The following is a 23,424-nucleotide window of genomic DNA, read 5'->3' as shown; positions in this document are numbered from 1 at the left end:
ACAGGTGTGGACTGAAGCTCCATCCACCCTTACACGAAATTCGTCCTCTGTTAGTTGTGGGCAGAGGCCAGCAGTACTCTGCCCTGCTGGAAACCCCACACCATCTGCTCCAGGTAACTGTTGGGGAGGGAGGCCGACTGCCCCGGCTCCCTGGAACTCTGTAGTTTTTGCCAGTGCTGGGCAGAGGTTGGTAGCACTCTGCCCTGTTGCCAGCGCTTCAGCTGGGTTGGTGTCGTCATTCTGGGGCGCCGTCTGCTGTTAGAACTCCCTTTCCCTGGTATTGTCTCCCAGGTGCACAAACCCTTGTTGGGGAGGGTAAGTGGCTGCTTCTCCTCCCTGCATCTCTGAAATCCACTGGGAAGTGATTGTCACCTTCTCACCCTGAGCCTCCAGAACTGCCACAGGTGTGGGGCAGAGGTCTTGGACCCTCTGTCTGGTAACCAGCGCCTCAGCTGGGGAAGTTCCTTGCAACTCCACAGATACTGCTGTTGGTGCTGGGCAAAGCACAGTGAAGTTTGGCCCCAATACCAGCTCTTCTGCTGGAGGCTCATCCAGTTGTTCTTCAGCAGAAAAGTCTATCAAATCCCCTGTCTCTATAACTGGTGTCTGGGGATAGAAGTTCACCATCTCCTGTCCGTGGAACACAGAAGATGCTATCAGTGCTGGGCAGAGGTTAGCAGAACTCTGCTCTGTTGTCAGCACTTCAGCTTTGGGGATGGCAATCTCCAGATTTTTCACTGCCGATTCTTCAACAAGGATTTTGGAGTTGTCAACTGGTATTTCCTGATAGTCCCAGGCAAAGGGAGCCCAGCCCTGCTGCTGAGCAGAGTCTAACAGCTGTCTGTAGGCGATCTCCAACTCCCATTCCTGAACGGCCAGAAACTCCAAATCTTCCAGTGCCCTTCCGAGACATTCAGTCTTCACTCTCTGTGCTCCATTATTTCCTCCAAACGCCACTCCCGATCACTCCCAAAGTCAGGGTCCCTGGACAGCCTCCAATACAACAATCCCAGGCCATCGTAGTCAAAGCCTTCCGTGGGGCTGTCATCCGCTGTCCACGGGCACTCTTGGGCTACATACCACCGGAAGGCTCTGTAGCTCTTGTCCAACTGCATTTCTGCCCGGATCAGCCTGCTTAACTCGGCTGTCCACTCCTGCTTTGGTTGTTCCCCCAATAACAGCATTCGTACTTCATACTGCGACCAGTCCCTCACATGGATGGAGGGGAGAACCTTTCCCTGGTGTTGCTGCTCGAGAGCTAGCGCTTCCTTCCAGAGTTTGCATTGGATAGAATCAGACCATCCCAGCAGGACCTGCTCTGATACTGGTCCTCTGTGCTGTATCTGCATCTCTCGCAACCTCCTTCTGAATTCCTCATCCATGGTGGCTGGTATCTGTACCTCTCCTCTCCTGGTATCTGGACCTCTCCTCTCCTGGTATCTGGACCTCTCCTCTCCTGGTATCTGGACCTCTCCTGGTATCTGGACCTCTCCTCTCCTGGTATCTGGACCTCTCCTCTCCTGGTATCTGGACCTCTCCTGGTATCTGGACCTCTCCTCTCCTTTCAATTGGTGCTGCTTTTACTTCTGTTGCTGCAGCACCTCTTTGCTGTAGCCAATTTGCATCCACAGCCGCTATAACTCGGTCTATGATCTCCGCTGTAGGATGAGGACCATAATGTGCCAGTCTTATGTTAACAGCCCGATCAAACCATGCCACTTCGGGTGTCCTGTCTGTTATGCTGGGCCTTTCGGTTATGTTGGGTCTTTCGGCTCTATTCATTTCGACTAGTTCTGTGATAATGTCCCTCTTCTTACGGTTGTTGTCCAAACTGTTTTTATTGAAGAAAGATTACATCACAAACAGTATATTCCCCTATATCGTTTGTGGTGAGATCTTCAATAAAAACTATTTGGACGTAATGGAAGATCTGTGGTGCTTTGGCAAATATTTACATTGTATTACCAGACCACGGTGTCAGAATGATTTCCAGAGTTGTACTTCAGCCCGGTCCCTTTTCCCAAGATAACTTCTGTCACTTTTGGAACCAGTAAGTCCTAAAAGTTAGCATAGTATGCCATCAGATCTTATCATGCCAGTCCAGGGGGACTTTCTAGCTTCTGGGGTCGATTAGTCCCTATTTCTACTAGTCCCGGACCTTGCCCTGCACCCCCCTGTATGGAGGTGCACCACGCCCCTCAGGATCCAAAGTCTTGTATGAAGGGGGCACCCCGTACCATGGTATTCCTCTATTACAACCAGCTGAAATCATCCGGACTGTACATATTACATTGTCAGTGTTGTGCAGATGTTTGTCCTTCTCCTGGCCATAATGAGGAGATTTCATTATAAAGTAACCATCAGAGAGCCGTGGCTGGAGGGACAGACTGGAGCCGTCCATAGACATTAGTGGATATACAGAGCTATGAAAGAGATAATTTCCTCGTCCATTGAGAGAAAAGGAAAGTCTGTATAACTCGAAGACGTCCGGTCCCTCTATGGCAGCTCTTTGAGGTGGCCGACCTCAGCCTGGCATTTGGAGTGATGCATCCGGAACCAGGACTTTGTGGGAGAGGCATGGAAGTGACCTTCAGGCGCTGGGTTCTGTGTTATTCTTTCCAGCCCCAAATCCGGTAATTGCCTCAACACTGAATCTGTAAATAGGCTGAACTCCGGGAGCTCCCTCTTTTGCATAGACCATGGGGCCCCATTCAATTCTGTTACATGCCGGTTTACGCCATGGGAGGGCTCAACAATGTGGGACTGACTGTTGCCATGATGCACTGGGTGGAATGTCATCAACACTATGCTTGTTCCTATTATTCAGTGTTGAGGAGCCATTTCTCTGCTGCTGCTGCTGTGGGGGAGCCATCTCTCTGCTGCTGCTGCTGTGGGGGAGCCATCTCTCTGCTGCTGCTGCTGTGGGGGAGCCATCTCTCTGGTGCTGCTGCTGAGCTGTCTCTCTGCTGCTGTGGGGGAGCCGTCTCTCTGCTGCTGCTGCTGCTGTGGGGGAGCCATCTCTCTGCTGCTGCTGTGGGGGAGCCATCTCTCTGCTGCTGCTGTGGGGGAGCCATCTCTCTGCTGCTGCTGTGGGGGAGCCATCTCTCTGCTGCTGCTGTGGGGGAGCCATCTCACTTCTGCTGCTGCTGTGGGGGAGCCATCTCACTTCTGCTGCTGCTGGTGAGCCATCTCACTTCTGCTGGTGAGCCATCTCACTTCTGCTGCTGCTGGGGAGCCATCTCACTTCTGCTGCTGCTGGGGAGCCGTCTCTCTGCTGCTGCTGTGGGAGAGCCGTCTCTCTGCTGCTGCTGTGGGGGAGCCGTCTCTCTGCTGCTGCTGTTGCGGGGGAGCTATCTCTCTGCTGCTGCTGGTGAACGTCTCGCTGCTGCTGCGGGTGAGCCATCTCGCTTCTGCTGCGGGTGAGCCGTCTCCCTGCTGCTCTACTACATTGCCTGTGGTGACCTCCATCCATCTGACTCTCACCTACTGTCAGTACCTGAGATTTTTCCTCACATCCTGAGCTTATGTGGCCTTAGAATGTGGTCATCTGCCTGTTTTTAGACACCGAGGGGACAGTTCTGCTGAAACAGGTGACCTCGGCCTCCACTCCATTCATAGTTGCGGGTATTTTTTTTCTTTGCCGTCCTTGTAAGCTGGAATCCTGTTATCCTTACTGAGTCTAACCTACCACCGTAGTCCTCCCTACCCCCTCCAGGTGGGTCCCCTGCATCGTCAGCCAGGCTCTGGATTACAGTCCTCTATCTACCCCCACCGTGGATCGGTCAGTGGCCCTCCGTAACCGGGTAGTGCAGGGCTCTCTGTATCCAAGGATCCCACCGCTCATCTGTTGGAATCCCTCTTTAACTCCTTGCTTCCCAAGGTATGTTTATAAAAAGACATGATAGACGAGGGGTTAAATCATGGCTGGAGCTGCTGCTGTGAGCTCGGTAATGGAATATAACGGGGATCCAGGCGGCTTTAGAGCCAACTGATCCCTTTTATGGGGCTCTCAAAGTGTGCACCCCCAACCGCCATCCCGACCCATGATGGTTCCTGGGATCCCCTGTTCCTCTGATGAGCCCGGGACCGCAGGAGACGTCTGGTACTGTGAGAGTGGGAGGAGCTCAGGAAACTTCCATCGCCCTATCTCTCCTGTGACTAATGTCCTCCGGGAGTGACCGGTCTAACATCACTTCTGTCACGTCAATTGAGAATGAGATTAAAAAATCCCAGCGCCTTGGCTCACGGCTCACTTTAAACTGATGGCCTGTAAAGGACTTAAAGCCTCACCTATGGAGAATATGGGGTATTGCAGTTGTCTTCTATTTCATGGGCAACTTTAAGACTCGATACATTTCGTATCTATTTATGCAACACAACCCCCATCTTTTGTATTTTACCAAAAATGTGGGTATTGCGTTGTGTATGTTTTTGCACCAAAATTCGCTTTAGTGTATTTTTTTCTTGAAAACATCCGTTTGATAAATAGCAGCGCAAACATTGCGCAACATAAAACATAATAGAAGATCTTTCGTGCTTTGGCAAATATTTACATTGCATTACCAGACCACGGTGTCAGAATGATTTCCAGAGTTGTACTTCAGCCCGGTCCCTTTTCCCAAGAGAACTTCTGTCACTTTTGGAACCAGTAAGTCCTAAAATTTAGTATAGTATGCCATTAGATCTTATCATTCCAGTCCAGGGGGACTTTCTGGCTTCTGGGGTCGATTAGTCCCCATTCCAACAAGTCCCGGACCTTGCCCTGCACCCCCCTGTATGGAAGTGCACCACGCCCCTCAGGATCCAATATCCAATGCACCACGCCCCTCAGGATCCAATATCTTGTATGGAGGGGCACCACGCCCCTCAGGATCCAGTATCTTGTATGGAGGGGCACCCTGCTCCTCAGGATCCAACATCTTGTATGGAGGTGCACCACGCCCCTCAGGATCCAGTATCTTGTATGGAGGGGCACCCTGCTCCTCAGGATCCAACATCTTGTATGGAGGGGCACCCCGCTCCTCAGGATCCAATATCTTGTATGGAGGGGCACCCTGCTCCTCAGGATCCAATATCTTGTATGGAGGGACACCCCAACCCTCAGGATCCAATATCTTGTATGGAGGTGCGCCCCGCCCCTCAGGATCCAATATCTTGTATGGAGGTGCACCCCGCTCCTCAGGATCCAATATCTTATATGGAGGGGCACCATGTCCCTCGGGATCCAATATCTTGTATGGAGGGGCACCCCGCCCCTTAGGATCCAATATCTTGTATGGAGGTGCACCCCGCCCCTCAGGATCCAATATCTTGTATGGAGGTGCACCCCGCCCCTCAGGATCCAATATCTTGTATGGAGGTGCACCCGCCCCTCAGGATCCAATATCTTGTATGGAGGTGCACCCCGCCCCTCAGGATCCAATATCTTGTATGTAGGTGCACCCCGCCCCTCAGGATTCAATATCTTGTATGGAGGTGCACCCCGCTCCTCAGGATCCAATATCTTGTATGGAGGTGCACCCCGCTCCTCAGGATCCAATATCTTGTATGGAGGTGCACCCCGCTCCTCAGGATCCAATATCTTGTATGAATGTGCACCACGTCCCTCCAGGATTCAATATCTTGTATGGATGTGCACCACGTCCCACAGTATCCCTCTATTACAACCATCTGAAATCATCCGGACTGTACATATTACATTGTCAGTGTTGTGCAGATGTTTGTCCTCCTCCTGGCCATAATGAGGAGTTTTCATTTAAAAGTAACCATCAGAGAGCCGTGGCTGGAGGGACACACTGGAGCCGTCCATAGACATTAGTGGATATACAGAGCTGTGAAAAAGATGATTTCTTGTACATTGAGAGACTCAGGAAGTCTTCACCGTCGGGTTTTAACTGCTGCCTACAGGAGGATTGGACACTGGCAGGACAACTATGCCAGCCCTGGAAAAGCACCTCCCACTCCCAGAATATCTTCAGCCAGTGTCCTAGGAGAATTGATGTCTGGACTCTCTATGACAGCTCTCTGAGGTGATCGACCTCAGCCTGGCCTTTGAAGTGCCACTTCCGGAACCAGGACTTTGCGGGGGAAGCATGGAAGTGACCTTCGGGCGCTGGGTTTTATGTAATTCTTTCCAGCCCCAAATCCAGGTATTGCCTCAACACTGAATCTGTAAATAGGCTGGTCGGGCCGAGTACCGGGAGCTCCCTCTTTTGCATAGTCCACGGGGCCCCATTCAATTCTGTTACATGCCGATTTATGCCATGGAAGAGGTCAACAATGTGGGACTTACTGCTGCCATGATGCACTGGGTGGAGTGTAATCAGCAACACGCTTGTTCCTGCTATTTAATGTTGAGGAACCATCTCGCTGCTGCTGGGGAGACATCCTGCTGCTGGGGAGCCATCTCCCTGCTGCTACTCCCATTTGCAAATATTTGGTTCTTTCCAGCTGTTTCCCTACACTGCCTGCAGTCACCTCCAGCCGTCTGACCCTCACCTGCTGTCAGTACCTGAGATATTTCCTCATATTCTGGGCTCATGTGGCCTTAGTGCTATGTGGTCACCTGTCTGTTTCTAGATACAGAGGGGACAGTCCCGCTGAAACGGGTGACCCCGACTCACACTCCATTAATAGTTGTGGGTAGTTTTGTTTTGTGCCTTCAGGTGCCGCCCCTGCAAGCTGGAGTCCTGTTGACCTTACTGAGTCTAACTCAACACCGTAATCCTCCCTACCTCCTCCAGGTGGGTCCGCTGCCATGTCTTCTAGGCTCTGGATTACAGTTCCCTACCTACCCCCACTGTCTCTGCTTTCAGAAAATAAAGACTTTTTTTTGGGGGGGGGGGGGAGTTCTAAGCAATTTCCAGAAAAAAATGCAGATTGTAACATGTATGCAAAAAATGTTAAAAATATCCTCGGTAGGAGAGTGAGTAAAACTGGCTGATTGGCCCTCCGACCTATACTGGCTGCGACTTTCTCAGATTGTGGCAACACCCCGTACAAGTCATCTTTCTGCTGCAGCAATGGGTCCTTCATTGATGTGAGTGAATGGAGCCATACACTTCTGCTGTGATGGCGACTGGAAGCCCTGGTCAAAGTACTTTGGTGAAAGTGCTGGTCTGTAGACCCTCAATCCAAGGAGCACCTGACCAGCATGGTCTTCAAGGGACGTCTCTTCAGTTTAGCCCCTGATATTATTAAGGCATTCTCTGGAGGCAAGAGCATCCTCCTTCCTCAGATTAAGGAACCTGGAGAAAGGTAGGTCTGCAAAGTCTCCCCCCAATCGTACTTCTGGAGTATGTAATCATGGGGTTGATTTACTAAAGGCGAATTCACTTTGCACTACAAGTGCACTTGGAAATGCAGTCGCTGTAGATCTGAGGGGAAGGCTCTATTGATTTTATCATCCAATCATGTGCAAGCTAAAATGCTGTTTTTTTTATTTTCCTTGCATGTCCACCTCCAAGTGCACTGGTAGTGCAAAGTGGATTTGCCTTTAGTAAATAACCCCCCATAGCTTGGTTCTCAGCCCCTCGCAACGTGTGGGGTAAAAACTCAGGCCTTCATCAACATGAAGGTGCACCCTGAAGTGGGGGGGGACACTTGTTAATTAGCAGACCAACCTCTGCCAGCTCATGGTGTCTTTACCGGACCATAATAACAGTCCTTCTTTCCATCACACATGTTCCTGGAATATGGTTTGTGGTGAGATCTTTCTTCAATAAAAACCATTTGGACGTAATGGAAGATCTGTGGTGCTTTGGCGAATATTTACATATTACCGGACCACGGTGTCAGAATGGTTTCCAGAGTTGTACTTCATCCTGGTCCCTTTTCCCAACAGAACTTCTGTCACTTTTGGAACCAGTAAGTCCTAAAATTTAGTATAGTATGCCATCAGATCTTATCATTACAGTCCAGGGGGACTTTCTGGCTTCTGGGGTCAATTGGTACCCATTCCTACAGGTCCCCGTCTTTCCAGTGCTATGATTGTGCAGTCTTGCCCCTGCACCCCCCTATATGTAGGTGCACCACGCCCCTCAGGAGCCAATGTTTTGTATGTAGGTGCATCACGCCCCTCAGGAGCCAATGTCTTGTATGTAGGTGCATCATGCCCCACAGTATCCCTCTATTACAACCATGTGAAATCATCTGGACTGTACACGTTACATTGTCAGTGTCCTCCTCCTGGCCATAGTGAAGAGTTTTTATGGTTTCCATCACAGAGCGGTGGCTGGAGGGACACACTGGAGCTGTCCATTGACATTAGTTAATAACACAGATCAGTGAAAAAGATGATTTCTGGTCCTTTGAGAGACAAAGGAAATCTTAATCTTTGGGTTATACTGCCACCTACATGAGGCTTGGTCACTGGCAAAAAACTAGACCAGCCCAAGATGGCACCTCCCACTTCCAGCTTATCTTTAGCCAGTTTCCTAGGACAATGGATGTCTGGTCCCTATATGTCAGCTCTCCTAGGTGGCCATCCTCAGCCTGGCCTTTGGAGTGTCTCGTCTGGAAGCACTTGGACAGGACTTTGCGAGGGAAGAGTTAAAGTGACCTTCAAGTGCTGGGGTTCTCTATAATTCTTTCCAGGTCCAAATTCAGGCATTGCCTCAACACTGAACATTGAATGTGTAAAAAAGGCTGGCTGACCTGAGCACTGGGAGCCCCAGCATTTGCATAGGCCCCGAGATGCCATTAAATTCAGTTACATGCCGGTTTACGCCATGGAAGGGGTCAACAATGTGGGACTGACTGCTGCTATGATGCAATGGGTGGAGTGTCATCGGCACAATGCTTGTTCCTGTTATTCAATGTCGAGGGAAGCATCTCCCTGCTGCCGGGGGGGACCCATCTTCTTGCTCCTGGAGAGGGGAGGAGCCATCTCCCTGCTGCCGTAAGGGAACTATTTCCCATTTGCAAAGAAGCCATGTGGAGCTCCAATACTTGGTTGTTTCCCGTTGCCCCCCTACATTGCTGTGGTCACCTCCAGTTGTCTGACTCTTGCTTGCCTCCAGCTAGCAGTACCTGAGGTCTTTCCTTGTATCCTGAGCTTATGTGGCTTTAGTGCTATGTGGTCACCTGTCTGCTTCTAGACACAGAGGGGACAGTCCAGTTGAAACGGTTGACCCCGACTCCCACTACATTCATAGTTGTGGGTAGTTTTGTTCTGTGCCTTCAGGTGCCGCCCCTGAAAGCTGGAGTCCTGTTATCCTTATTGAGTCTATTTTACCACCGTAGTCCTCCCTACTGGTGGGTCCCCTGTATCAGCCAGGCTCTGGATTACCTAATTACCTACCCTACCTATCCTGACTATGGATCAGTCAGTGGCCCACTGTAACCGGGTAGTTGAGGGCTTTCTGTATCCAAGGACCCTACCGCTCACTTGTTGGAATCCCTCTTTAATCCCTTGCCTGCCAAGGTATGTTTATAAAAAGGCATGGTAGACGAGGGGTTAACTCACAGTCATGGCTGCTGCTGCGTCTGTGAGCTCAGTAATAGCATTAAGAGCCATAAAAGGGCTTTCTGATAACAGTGATCCAGGCAGCTTTAGAACCAGCTTATCACTTTTCTTGGGCTCTCAAAGTGCACACCCCTCCCCTCCCCCCCATCCTCAAAAGCGGCACCCATGTTGGTTCCCGGCTCCCCTGCTCCTCTGGGGACCCAAGGGCTGTGGGGAAACTTCTGGTACAGTGAGAGTGGGAGGAGCTCAGGAAATTGGGTAAATAGCCTGCTAAACTGTCAGAGAGGCCTTCATCAGCATGAAGGCACACCCTAACCTTTCAAAGTGGCTGGATGCTTGGTAACTTTTTTTCTGGACTCCTAAATTAGCGGACCAACCTCTGCCATACTATGGTGTCCTTACTGGACCACCCCCACCTTCTGGAAGAACCTATCATCGGACGTCAACCTTCTCCAAGCTTCTCCCTTCACTGCACTTAACTTACAGAGTTATTCCTGTTTAGGCAGTTGTTGGGGATTGTTGACAGATTCCGTTTAGACATTAGGTCATCAGCCTTGACATTACCATTTGGATTGAGTGGAGCTCTATGGGTGATGATGTCATCTAGAGGTCGACCGATATATCGGCCAATATTTGGTGTTTTTTACTTAATCGGCATCGGCTGATTGTGCTGATAAGAAAGGCCGATATAACTTCAGCGCGACTTGCAAATGACTTCTGTAATAGAAGTCAATACAAGTTGCCTGAAATCTGTGAAGCGACTTCTCCCCTCTCTGGGCAGCCAAATCTGATAAAAAGAACCTGAAGAGATACAATGTTTACACTTATGAATGGACTGAGCTCCGTGTGTAGAAGTTCTCAGTTTAACCAGTTAAAGACTAAATTTTTCTGACACTTGTTGCTTACAAGTAAAAATCCTGTATTTTCTGCTAGAAAATCACTTAGAACCCCCAAACATTATATATATATATTTTTTAGCAGAGACCCTAGGGAATAAAATAACGGTTGTTGCAATATTTTATGTCACACGGTATTTGCGCAGCGGTCTTTCAAACGCAATTTTTTTTTGAAAAAATACATTAATAAATAAAAAAAAAACTAAGCAGTAAAGTTAGCCCATTTTTTTTCATCCAAAAGTTTTGATTACCTGTTTTTGTATATTTAATATTTAAGATATAGTTTTTTTTTTCTAAATTCTACATACAAGTGAACTGATTGGAGGTTTGTTTTGTTTAATAAATGCTTAAATGTAAAAAATTTTCTGTATCACTTAAGGTTGCCTTCACACTAGAGCGGGCATGCGTTGACGGTATTCGGCTGCTAGCGGGGAGCTTATAACCAAGCTAGCGGCCGAGCAAGGGGTTAAATGCGCCCCTGAAGCGCCGCTGCCTAAACGCTTTGCAGGCGCTTCGGCAGCGGTGTGCATTCATTTCAATGGGCAGGAGTGGTGGAGGAGGGGTATACACCGCTCCAAAGATGCTGCTTGCAGGACTTTTTTTTAACATCCTGCCGGCGCATCACCTCAGTGTGAAAGCACTCGGGATATCACACGGAGACTGCAGGGGAGACGTTTTACAGGCACTTTGCAGGCGCTATTTTTAGCCCAAAAGTGCCTGAAAACGCCCCAGTGTGAAAGGGGTCTGTTAGATTTTATGAGGTGAAGGGGGAAGAAAAAAATAAAAATAAAAAAAAATAAATCGGCCTAATATATCGGCCCAAAAAAATCGGCATTACATATCGGCCACCGAGATTTCTAAATATCGGCATCGGCCAGAGAAAAACCCATATCGGTCGACCTCTAATGTCATCTAATGTCTGTGGGCCATGGTGTCACCTGACGTCTGTGAGTGTTGTGTGGTGTGATGTCTGTGGGCGATGAGGTCATCTGATGGCTGTGCGATGTTGTGTTGTCTGTGGGCCATGGTGTCATCTGACATCTGTGGGTGAGGGTGTAGCCCAATGTCTGTGAGTGTTGTTGCTGCCTGATATCTGTGGACCATGGTGTAGTGTTTTGTCTGTGAGCGAGCATGTCATCTGATGTCTGTGGGTCATGGTGTCGCCTGATGGCTGTAAGTGTTGTTTTGTGATGGCTGTGGGCCATGGTGTGATGTAATGGCTGTGGGCCATGGTGTGATGTGATGGCTGTGGGCCATGGTGTGATGTGATGGCTGTGGGCCATGGTGTGATGTGATGGCTGTGGGCCATGGTGTCCATCAGATATCTGTTGAAAACGTACTGCCTTACCATCCTAACCTATCCATAGTTTGCACTCAGAATGGGTAAAATGCAATATAGTCTGACTTGTATTGGCATTCCTGTATAGTGGCAGAAGTTATGAGCCTTTGTTCTCTGACATCTATTCATTGCTAATCCATTTTGCTTCATCTTCCATTAGATTCCTGGCAAGGTGAGCGGTTGGCAGCCTCTGACAGAAGCATATTCCAGAAGAGCATTGATAATACGAAGAGCACCGAACCCATACTACCACTGAAGAGACAGCGGAGATACCCCAGAGTGAACCCCTTCAGGTGGATAAAGAGACACAAGAAGAGTAAAAGTCGTTCTTCCCGAACATCAAGAAGGTCGGAGCAGAGAGAGAATGGAAATTTTAAAGAGAGTAACTACGAGGCCCCTCCAGTGCGGGGCGATGTCTGCACAGATGAAGCTGGGGGCAGCAGGGAGGGGCACTCCGAAATGTGCACAGAGGACTCCTCAATCTCTGTGCAAACCAGTGAAAAGGAAATGGAGCAGAGCGGCCGTCAGACTGAAGGTGGGAACAGAACAAGTAAAGACAGTCAAAGTTCTCGGACAGTTCAAATAATGGGCACCAAGTATAAACCAGATCTGAGGGTGACTCTGAGCATCTCAGAGGAGGAACCTGGTAGTGTAGCGGAGAGAGGCAAGGGGATAGCAGACCTGGAACATTACACACTTCATGCAGCTGAGGCTGAGAGAGCCACAAGCTCATCAGATACGACTCTGTTCCCTGACCAGCACAACACTGATCAGAGGGATGAAGATGGACATACTCAGAGCTGTAAAGGTGCTGCAAGTTCTCCTCTGTCCTTACCTGAAACCACAGATACTAGGAAGTCTCCTCATCTGAATGAGGAGAGGCACCAAGAAAAGACTAGAATGGATTCTGAATGTGAGGGAATGACTTTGCCACGGAAGAAAGTAAAACACGTCCAGTTCAGTGACACGGTTACCACGTTTATTATTGAGTCTGAAGAAGCTGAAATCGCAGAGAAGGAATTTTTTGATAGCATTAGGCTGCAGAGGAAAATCCGTCCTCGTGTTGTTATTGTGAGTAAGGACATTAACAGAAGCATCACAGCAGAGCCAATCATGGTTACCAAAAGTCAGGACTCCAAGCCTAAAGCCACCCAGCCAGAGTGGAAGACCACCGTGGTGCGTGACACTCTGGAAGGAGGGAGCCAAGACCTGAAAAGTCCACATTCCATGAAATACAACAAGACGATGAAGACCACAGAGGAGGTTGAAGGATCTCTGCCAAGCGCAGTATGTAGGAGAGACGCTGCAGAGCCATCCCCGTCTACAAGGCCTCCATTGCAACCAAAGGACAGAGAAGAAAGGTCTATGGTTACCAGGAGTCAGGACCTCAAGCCTTATGCCACCCAGCCTGAGCGGAAGACCACCAAGAAACGTGACACTCCGGAAAGAGGAAGCCAAGATCTGAAGAGTCCAAATTCCATTAAATGCAACAAGACGATGAAGACCATGGAGGAGGTTGAAGGATCTCTGCCAAGTGCAATAAGTAGGAGAGAGACTGCAGAGCCATCCCTGTCTACAGGGCCTCCGCTGCAACCAAAGAACAGAGATGAAGGGTCCATGGTTACCAGAAGTCAGGACTCCAAGCCTAAAGCCACCCAGCCAAAGCAGAAGACCACCACGGAACGTGACAGTCCAGAAGGAGGAAGCCAAGATCTGAAAAGTCCAAATTCTGTCAAATGCAACAAGATAATGAAGACCACAGAGGAGGTTGAAGGATCTCAGCCAAGCACAATATGTAGGGCAGAGACTGCAGAGCCATCCCCGTCTACAGGGCCTCTACTGCAACCAAAGAACAGAGATGAAGAGTCCTTTGTTGCCAAGAGTCGGGACTCCAAGCCTAGTGCCACGCTGCCAGAAAGGGAAACCACAGCGGTGTGTAACATGCTGGGAGGGGGAAGCCAAGATCTAAAAAGTCAAAATTCCATCAAATGTAGCAAGATGATGAAGACAATGGAGGAGGTTGAAGGATCCCCACCAAGTACAGTATGTGGGAGCAACACTACTGAGCCTTCCCCCTCCACAGAGCCACAGCTGCCGCCAAGCAAAAAGGACGTAGGGACGCAGATAGATCTGATTCACAAAGAAGAGCTGCAGCAACCAGCAAGTGAGATTCAGCTCACCCCACAACACCCAGCTGAAAGCGATCAGAACTTCATGAAATCTTATTCTTGCTCTAATTGTGGAAAAATTACCCACTGGACGAGGCTCAACGACCAGCAAAAAGCCGATGTAGAAAAGTCCTCTCTTCATATGTGCAGAATGTGTAGCAGGCAGAGAGATAAATCACCCTTTAGTCCAGACAAGGGTACACCAAATACAACTCCCACCAAATGTGCCACCTCAAGTAAAAATGTTGTGACCGGAAGCCCTGATAGAAAGAGGCCACATTGTTCGCTTCTGGACGATTCCCCCGACACTAGTTCACCTGCTAAGAAGAAGCAAAGGCAAGACGTAAAGGGTGATGTAGAAACACCAAGGAGCTCAACCAATCCCAATGGTCAGCTGAAGAAGGGTGAAGAGGCATCACAGAGGAACCTAACCAGCCATAATGTCCACCCGAAGAAAGGTGAGGCATCACCAAGGACATCAACCAGTGATCATGTTCAGCTGAAGAAGAGCGAGGAGGCATCACTGAGTACCCCAACCAGTCATAATGTTCAACTGAAGAAAGTTGAGGAGGTTTCACTAAGAACTTCAGCCAATCACAATGTCCAGCTGAAGAAAGGTGAGGCATCACCAAGGACTTCAACCAGTCTTAGTGCTCAGCTGAAGAAAGGCGAGGAAGCTTCACCTAAAACTTCAGCCAATCCTAATGCTCAGCTGAAGAAAGGTGAGGCATCACTGAGGACCTTAACCAGTGATAATGTTCAATTGAAGAAGGGTGAGGAGCCATCACTGGGGACCTCAACCAGTCATAGTGTTCAGCTAAAGAAGGGTGAGAAGGCTTCACCGAAACCGTCAACCAATCATAATGTTCAACTAAAGAAGGGTGAGAAGGCTTCACCGAAACCATCAACCAATCATAATGTTCAACTAAAGAAAGGTGAGGCATCACCAAGGACCTCAACCAGTCATTCTGGACACCTGAAGAAGGGTGAGGAGGCATCACTAAGGACCCCAATCAGTCATAATGATCAGCTGAAGAAAAGTGAGGAGGAGTCACAGAGGACCAAAACCAGTACTAATGTCCAGCTGAATAAGGGTGAGGAGGAGTCACTGAGGACCTCAACCAATCAGAATGCCCAGTTGAAGAATGGAAAGGAATCCTTGTCTAGGACCTCAGCCAATCATAATGTCCAGCTGAAGAATGCGGACAACAAGTTTTTAGCAGCACAGAACGCTCCCACTGATAACAATTTCAACCTATGCAGGCATTGTAGACATTGTGAATCCCCGGAAGATGCTAAACTCCACCACAAAGTAAAAACTATTAAAACTGCTACGAGAAGCTCTTCTACAAAAGTTCTTTCAAATCCAGATCCTAAAAATGATACACCAGAGAAAAGGAAATCCAACCAAATTCTTCAGAATAAGCAAAGTCCTGTTCAAGAGCAGAAACTCCCATCTGATTCCAAATCCAATAAAGGCACCACAACCCCCCAGGATCAGAAGAATGGTGCTCAGACAAAGAAAGATGCGTGTGTGAAGTGCGGAAAACTGTTTCTTAAAAGACAAAAGACCAAACCCCTGGCAAATATTCAGCATAAGAAACCTGTCCCTGGTGCCTCCACCATTTCCACAGATAAAATTCTGAAACTGGGTACAAAATCTGATGCTGTCAGAAAAAAACAGGTGAAGAAATCACTCGGTGAACCTAAAGCAAAGAAGCCTCGAAACGCTGAGGGCACCAAAAGTCCCAAACCCCCCAGAGGGGCCAGAGATAAGGATCTTTGCACCAAATGTGGTAAAAGATTAGCCTTGCATGTGGCGCCCAGCCAGGACGGCCCAAGTGAGGGCGGAAATGATGAGAATGAATGTGTTGTTCTTCCCAGGAAGAAGCGGAAGCGTCGTCTTGCTGGCATGGAACCTTTCACATGCAGCGACTGCGGCAAAATCTTCACCCGGAACTTCACTCTCCTGCAGCACCGACTAATACACACCGGAGAGCGCCCCTACGCCTGTAAAGTGTGCAGGAAGACCTTCAGGGACAGCAGCTATCTCATCGTTCACATGCGGTCCCACACCAAGGAGAAGCCATACACATGCACTGAGTGCGGGAAGTGCTTCACGCAGAACTCTGCCCTCCATGTCCACAGCAGGACGCACACACACGAGCGACCCTTCCAATGCCAGTGCGGGAAGAACTTCACTGACCGATCAACCTACCGCCACCACCAGAGGATTCACACTGGGGAGAAGCCCTATGCCTGTTCATACTGCGGCAAGAAATTCACACAGCAGCCACACATGAAGAGACACGAGACGATCCACACGGGAGAGCGACCCTTCGAATGTTTACAGTGCGGGAAAAGGTTTATCGAAAGGACAAAGCTGCAGAAACATGAACGTGTTCATCAGAAAGGGAAGGACTGAGCACCGGTGACGGGACCGAAAATGTTCCACCGGGGACAGAACATATCATAGAGAAGGGGGGAGAACCTTCCATGGTAGAGGCCCCATCACAGATCTGTGAGGACTTCTTATGAGGAACACAATGGCGGAGTATTAATGTAGAGAAGGACAAATCCCACGAACCAGAGCACATGGAACGTCCAACTGGTGCCTCACATTACCGACCATTATTACACCCAACGAGCTCCCAGTTGCATTTGTGTGCAAATATATGTGAAACCCCTCCAAACCCACAACGTCCTCCCCTCCATGAAGAGTTCCAATCTCCCCCACAGTGTCCCCCTCCATGAAGAGTTCCAATCTCCCCCACAATGTCCCCCTCCATGAAGAGTTCCAATCTCCCCCACAATGTCCCCCTCCATGAAGAGTTCCAATCTCCCCCACAATGTCCCCCTCCATGAAGAGTTCCAATCTCCCCCACAATGTCCCCCTCCATGAAGAGTTCCAATCTCCCCCACAATGTCCCCCTCCATGAAGATTTCCAATCTCCCACGCAACAGCCCCCTCCATGAAGTGTCCTCCTCCATAGGATGAAGTCTTCATCTGCCCCAACCTCCCAGCATAGTGGTTTCCATGTCAGCATGTGCCGCAGTGTTGGTACTCCTATAGAAAAGCACCTTGTTTGTGGATTGAGGCTTCCCCATATGTATGCAGCTGAGACCTCTGCTTTTTTTATTTTTTTTTTTATTTAATTTGACTAGGCTGTCTAAGACAGCAACCCTCAAAAGTCTTGTAGAGAGAGCCAACCAATCAACATTTTAAGAGTCTGAAATCAGCAAAGTCCCATATAAGGGAGGGTGGCTTCCAAGGCCAGAGCCGCATAGAGACGAACATTTCATAGAAGTCTGCTGTGCAGGCTTTGAACTCCACCAGAGCTACAAAGGGCCCCACAGATGGAGATCCAGATCCCTCAAAAGATGTTCTCTATTTTTATGTGGACTGATAATAAACTGTATGGAATAATTTATATTGTTTTATAATCTGTAATTTGGTGTACGGCCTCAGCGGGGGTTCGTACACCGATATAAGCACTTAAAAAAGAACCCTGGATACAAGCTGACTTCTGTATTGGCCATAGGGATCGGTGGGAGTGGCTCTGCAACACTTGTAGCAGTTTCATAGGATATACATATATAGGAGTAGATGTATCTCTGTATATAGAATCAGGATTCTCTTATTCTGCCCTGACTGCAGTCATCCGTTCACTCATTCTGATCTGATCCAGAGGAATCCCCTTATGAAGTGTCATGTCATCCAGTAGGGATCAAATTCCTTCCTGATCCCCCCTAAAAGCCATTGGATGTTCCCCCAGATCATCAATCTTCAGTATTATTACCTATAGATATTAATAGCCCATCGTGTCCTCAGCCATCCCTTTTTTTTTCTGAGCAATCAACACAATTGGCTAGAGTTGGTTCCAGTTCTTGTTGGAGCTCTTACTGTGGAGAATACTTTCCATATGTGGATGGTTAAACCTCTTCCTCCAGGCCCAGTGTCCCCTGGACGATCTGAGAAGATTGACGAATGTTTCTTGCACAGGAAATGCTTTGATAAGTATTAATATCTAGAAACCTGTCTGACAACCAACCACTACATGACCCTGATACCCAACCCGTTCCCCTACAACCAACTCTACATGACACCCTACTCTGTGTCTGACACCCACCACCAGATATGAGTCTGACCCCCAACCCGATCCCCTACAGCCAACTCTACATGACACCCTACTCTGTGTCTGACACCCACCACCAGATATGAGTCTGACCCCCAACCCGATCCCCTACAGCCAACTCTACATGACACCCTACTCTGTGTCTGACACCCACCACCAGATATGAGTCTGACCCCCAACCCGATCCCCCTACAACCAACTCTGCATGACACCCTACTCTGTGTCTGACACCCACCACCAGATATGAGTCTGACCCCCAACCCGATCCCCCTACAACCAACTCTACATGACACCCTACTCTGTGTCTGACACCCACCACCAGATATGAGTCTGACCCCCAACCCGATCCCCCTACAATCAACTCTACATGACACCCTACTCTGTGTCTGACACCCACCACCAGATATGAGTCTGACCCCCAACCCGATCCCCTACAGCCAACTCTACATGACACCCTACTCTGTGTCTGACACCCACCACCAGATATGAGTCTGACCCCCAACCCGATCCCCCTACAACCAACTCTGCATGACACCCTACTCTGTGTCTGACACCCACCACCAGATATGAGTCTGACCCCCAACCCGATCCCCTACAACCAACTCTACATGACACCCTACTCTGTGTCTGACACCCACCACCAGATGAGTCTGACCCCCAACCCGATCCCTTACAACCAACTCTGTTTCTGAGACTGATCCCCGAATATGAGTCTGACCCCCAACCCGATCCCCTACAACCAACTCTTTCTGAGACTGATCCCCAAATATGAGTCTGACTCCCAACTCTGTCCCCTACAACCAACTCTGCATGACACTACTTCGTGTCTGGCACCAACCCCCAAATATGAGCCTGACACCCAACCCTTTCCCCTACAACTAACTCAGTGCATGACACCAGACTCTGTCTCTGACACAAACCCCCCAAGTATAAGTCTGACTCCCAACTCTATCCCCCTACAACCAACTCTGTGTATGACACCCAACCTTGTCCCCTACAACCAACTCTGCATGACACCAGACTTGAATCTGACACCCACCCTCAAATATGAGTCCGACTCCCAACTCTGTGCCCTACAACCAACTCTGCATGACACCCAACCTTTTCCCCTACATCCAACTCTGTGCTTGATACCCAACTGTGTCTGACACCGGCCCCCAAATATGAGTCTGACTCCCAACTTTGTGTCTGGAATTAACCCCTATGTATGAGTCTGACATCAGACACTGTCTACAATCGACCTCTAAATATAAGTCAGACCCCTGTCTGCTACCTGTGCCTGACAACTTGACCCTGCATGACAACACAACCCCAACACTGGACAACACCCAACCCTGTGTCTGACTTTGAATTGACTCCTAAATATCATTCACTTGTTCCACCAACCCTCAATCCTGATGGACACCCAACTCTTTATCTGAAATAGGATCCTAAGTATGAGACCGGCCCTTGCCCCCAACCCTGTGCTTGACAACCAACCCTGTTCCTGGGTTGGGTGGTTGTCAGTATTAATGAGACGATAGTGACCTCTATACAGACAGCAGATGACGGCGGCTGAATCTTCCCCATAGAGGGGTGAGAATTGCACTTGTTTCTGCCTCCTATGGGGGTAACGCTTGTACCGCGCCATAGGAAATGACCACAATTATTGGAGAAATTGGCGGGAACTTAATCAATTTTATTATCCTTGATTTACACGGTGCAGCTGAATAGTGTTAGTGATCTTGTGGATTTTCTCTCTTAGGAAAGGATATGTGAGATGTCAATCCGCAGAGCTGTCAGGGTATTTCTGTACAGATGGGGGGGATGGGGGGGCATGTGATGAGTGGTGACTGGGACGGGGGGGGGGGTCCGGTCAGGAATAGTATTACACAAGTATTTAGTGGGCCGTTATGCCTGGTGGTGCTGCCTTCTATCCTCCCCCTGAAGGTGAACTACACCTAGGTGCCGCCACATCCAATGAGGTGTGTGACCTCAGCACACAGCAGCGCCCCCAGCAGGCAGCGCAGAGACAAGAGTGGGATATACGGCACAGCACATGGGGATCTGGAGGATAATATAGACAAGAATTAGACACATCGGGAGTCGTCTTTCCCACATATCAGAAACTAACGCCTTGGTTTTTGTATCTGTATGTTGCCTGTGCTGTTATTTTACATGAATCATTTTTAATGTATCTAAAGAAAATGTAATAAAAAAAGAAAATCTCGCCTCCTCCATCCGATTGGTCCGTCTGTTTCATGTATGAATTGTCTGTGTGCACCAACCACATACAGTACCTTGAAAAAGTATTCATACCCCTTGAAATTTCCCACATTCTGTCATGTTACAACCAAAAACGTAAATGTATTTTATTGGGATTTTATGTGATAGACCAACACAAAGTGTCACATAATTGTGAAGTGGAAGGAAAATGATACATTATACAAATAAATATGTGAAAAGTGGGGGGGGGGGGGCATTTGTATGCCCCCCCCCCCCTCCGGAGTCAATACTTTGTAGAACCTCCTTTCTCTACAAGTCTTTTTGGGGATGTCTCTACCAGCTTTGCACATCTAGAGAGGACATTTCTGCCCATTCTTCTTTGTAAAATATCTCAAGCTCTGTCAGATTGGATGGAGAGCGTCTGTGAACAGCAATTTTCAAGTCTTGCCACAGATTCTCAATGTGATTTAGGTCTGGACTGTGACTGGGCCATTCTAACACATGAATATGCTTTGATCTAAACCATTCCATTGTAGCTCTGGCTGGATGTTTCGGGTCGTTGTCCTGCTGGAAGGTGAACCTCCCCCCCGGTCTCAAGTCTTTTGTAGACTCTAATAGGTTTTCTTCTATGATTGGCCTGTATTTGGCTCCATCCATCTTCCCATCAATGAATAAAAGCATCCCCACCACATGATGCTGCCACCACCATGTTTCACGGTGGGGATGGTGTGTTCAGGGTGATGTGCCGTGTTAGTTTTCCCCACACATAGAGTTTTGCTTTTAGGCCATAAAGTTGAATTTTGGTCTCCTCTGACCAGATCACCTTCTTCCACATGTTTGCTGTGTCCTCCACATGGCTTCTCACAAACTACAAACAGGACTTCTTATGACTTTCTTTCACCAATGTCTTTCTTCTTGTCACTCTTCCATAAAGGGCAGATTTGTGGAGAACACGACTAATAGTTGTCCTGTGGACAGATTCTCCCACCTGAGCTGTGGATCTCTGCAGCTCCTCCAGAGTTACTATGGACCTCTTGGCTCTTCTCTGATGAATGCTCTCCTTGCCCGGCCGGTCAGTTTAGGTGGACGGCCATGTCTTGGTAGGTTTGCAGTTGTGCCATACTCTTTCCATTTTCCGATGATGGATTGAACAGAGCTCCGTGAGATGTTCAAAGCTTGGGAGATTTTTTTATAACCTAACCCTGCTTTATATTTCTCCACAACTTTATCCCTGACCTGTCTGGTGTGTTCCTTGGCCTTCATGATGCTGTTTGTTCACTAAGGTTCTCTAACAAACCTCTGAGGGCTTCACAGAACAGCTATATTTACCCTAGGTTCACACTGATGTGGGTTTGAAATTGTGCAGTTCGACTTCAAGGGCGATTTGACAGAGATCTGTGTGGGTTCATGCACAGATGTCTATTCAAATCGCCCCCGAAGTTGCCAAAAGTAGTACATGAACTACTTCTGGGATTCACTTCTGCGGTGGCGCACCGATTCGGAGGGTGCCATTGCCGCTGATTTGACATGTCAAATCGCATGCCAAATTGGCCCAATGTGAACGTGGACTTATACTGAGATTACATGACACACAGGTGGACTCTATTTACTAATTAGGTGACTTCTGAAGGCAATTGGTTCCTCTAGATTTTAGTTAGGAGTATCAGAGTAAAGGGGGCGCCATACTAATGCCCCCCCCCCACACACACTTTTCACATATTTATTTGTATCATTTATCATTTTCCTTCCACTTTACAATTATGTGACACTTTGTGTTGGTCCATCAGATAAAATACCAATAAAATACATTTAATTTTTTTTTTTTAAATCAGATCATCTTTTATTGATTTTTATATTCAAACAATACAAAACACACAAACATCCCATGTACATATTTTATAACCAACATATATTCCAAAATCAGGCAAACGAAAAAAAACAACCCCCCTCCCCCCCCCCCCCCCCAATAATATCCTAATTATTAATCTATCCAGCCACTCCCAATCTATCTTTTAATCCCAAATTGACCACCATTTCCATACTTTCTCACATTTTTCTGGGCCTCTATGTAGAAATATCTGTTCCTCTTTGATTATAGTTTCCTTTATTTGTGTTTTCCGTTCCGCTAGAGTTGGGGGAGATGATGACATCCATTTTTGTGTTATAAGCTTCCGAGCCGGAAACAGACTCCTCACTATTGATGGGTATTTACAGGGACCCTAGAAGGCATATACCTGGTTCCAGAGGTAACTCTATCCCATAGATACCATTGATAGTAGATACAACTCCCTGCCAATATCGGTGGAGTTTTGGGGCCTCTCCATAACATATGTATTAGGTTAGCCGGACCCCCGTTACACCTAGGACATGAAGGGGTTTCTCTACGCCTCCAGTTAAATAACTTCTCTGGTGTATGATAGGTCCTATGCAAGATGAAGAGTTGGGTTAATATTTATGTAGAAGATAAGGAGACTCTGGCGACTGCACACAGTGCCGCCTCCCATTGGTCGTCCGATACCGACCCCAAATCTCCTTCCCATTGGGCTCTTTCTGGTATATCCACCTTTTCTTGAAAAGTACTCCGTATAGTTGTGATATGAAAGCCTTTCTTTGCCTCCTGCTTAGACAGCAATATGATTATAAATGTATTAAAGCGAAGTTCCAGTCATAATAAAATGTTTACACTGTTCAGCTGCATTAAATACAAAGACTAACCTTTGGAAAAAAAAATGTTATTCACCTTTTCAGGTCTGTTGCTAGGGGGTCCCTCGTAATCTGCCTCTTCCTCTCCAAGGCGCCTGACGTCATTTCCCTCGGCGCCCGCGCTCGCTAGTGCTCCTGGGAGATGTCTGTCATCATTTCCCAAGAGTCACTGGGCAGCGCCGAGGGCTGTAATTATCTCAGTTGTCATAACAACGGGGCGGGACCTTCCTCCGTCGCCGCCCATTATGGCTACGTTACAAACAATCGGCGCTAGGCCGCCGTTGAATCACACATGCGCGAGATAGAGAGGTGCATGCTGGTTACCCAGCATGCACCTCTCCATGCATATTCCAGGAAGCGATCTCGATTGGGCTTCACATGCCCACATTAATGATGGAAACGGCCACAAACGGAGGAAAGAAATATTACAGTAACAAATTTATATCTTTCAATAATCTATCTAGATCATTGTATAATGTTGTTTTAATTTCGTTAGCAATAACACTAGGAC

The 23,424-nt window shown here is 48.2% G+C and overlaps 1 protein-coding gene across 1 annotated transcript in view; it reads left to right on the top strand.

Annotated features, from left to right (window-relative positions):
• The window catches only part of LOC141145700 (uncharacterized), a 30,022-nt gene extending 9,798 nt beyond the window's left edge, over window positions 1–20,224 (top strand). The window contains exon 4 of the mRNA XM_073632576.1: window positions 11,862–20,224. Within this exon, the coding sequence (XP_073488677.1) occupies window positions 11,862–16,294 (4,433 nt within the window). The 3' untranslated portion in view covers window positions 16,295–20,224. The remainder of the gene's footprint in view (window positions 1–11,861) is intronic.
• Window positions 20,225–23,424: the final 3,200 nt, after the last annotated feature.

This window comes from Aquarana catesbeiana, linkage group LG05 (genome assembly GCF_042186555.1).
Source record: "Aquarana catesbeiana isolate 2022-GZ linkage group LG05, ASM4218655v1, whole genome shotgun sequence".
Taxonomy (NCBI): domain Eukaryota; kingdom Metazoa; phylum Chordata; class Amphibia; order Anura; family Ranidae; genus Aquarana; species Aquarana catesbeiana.
Note: the sequence above shows the minus strand (reverse complement) of the source record. Positions and strands in the feature narration are given on the sequence as shown.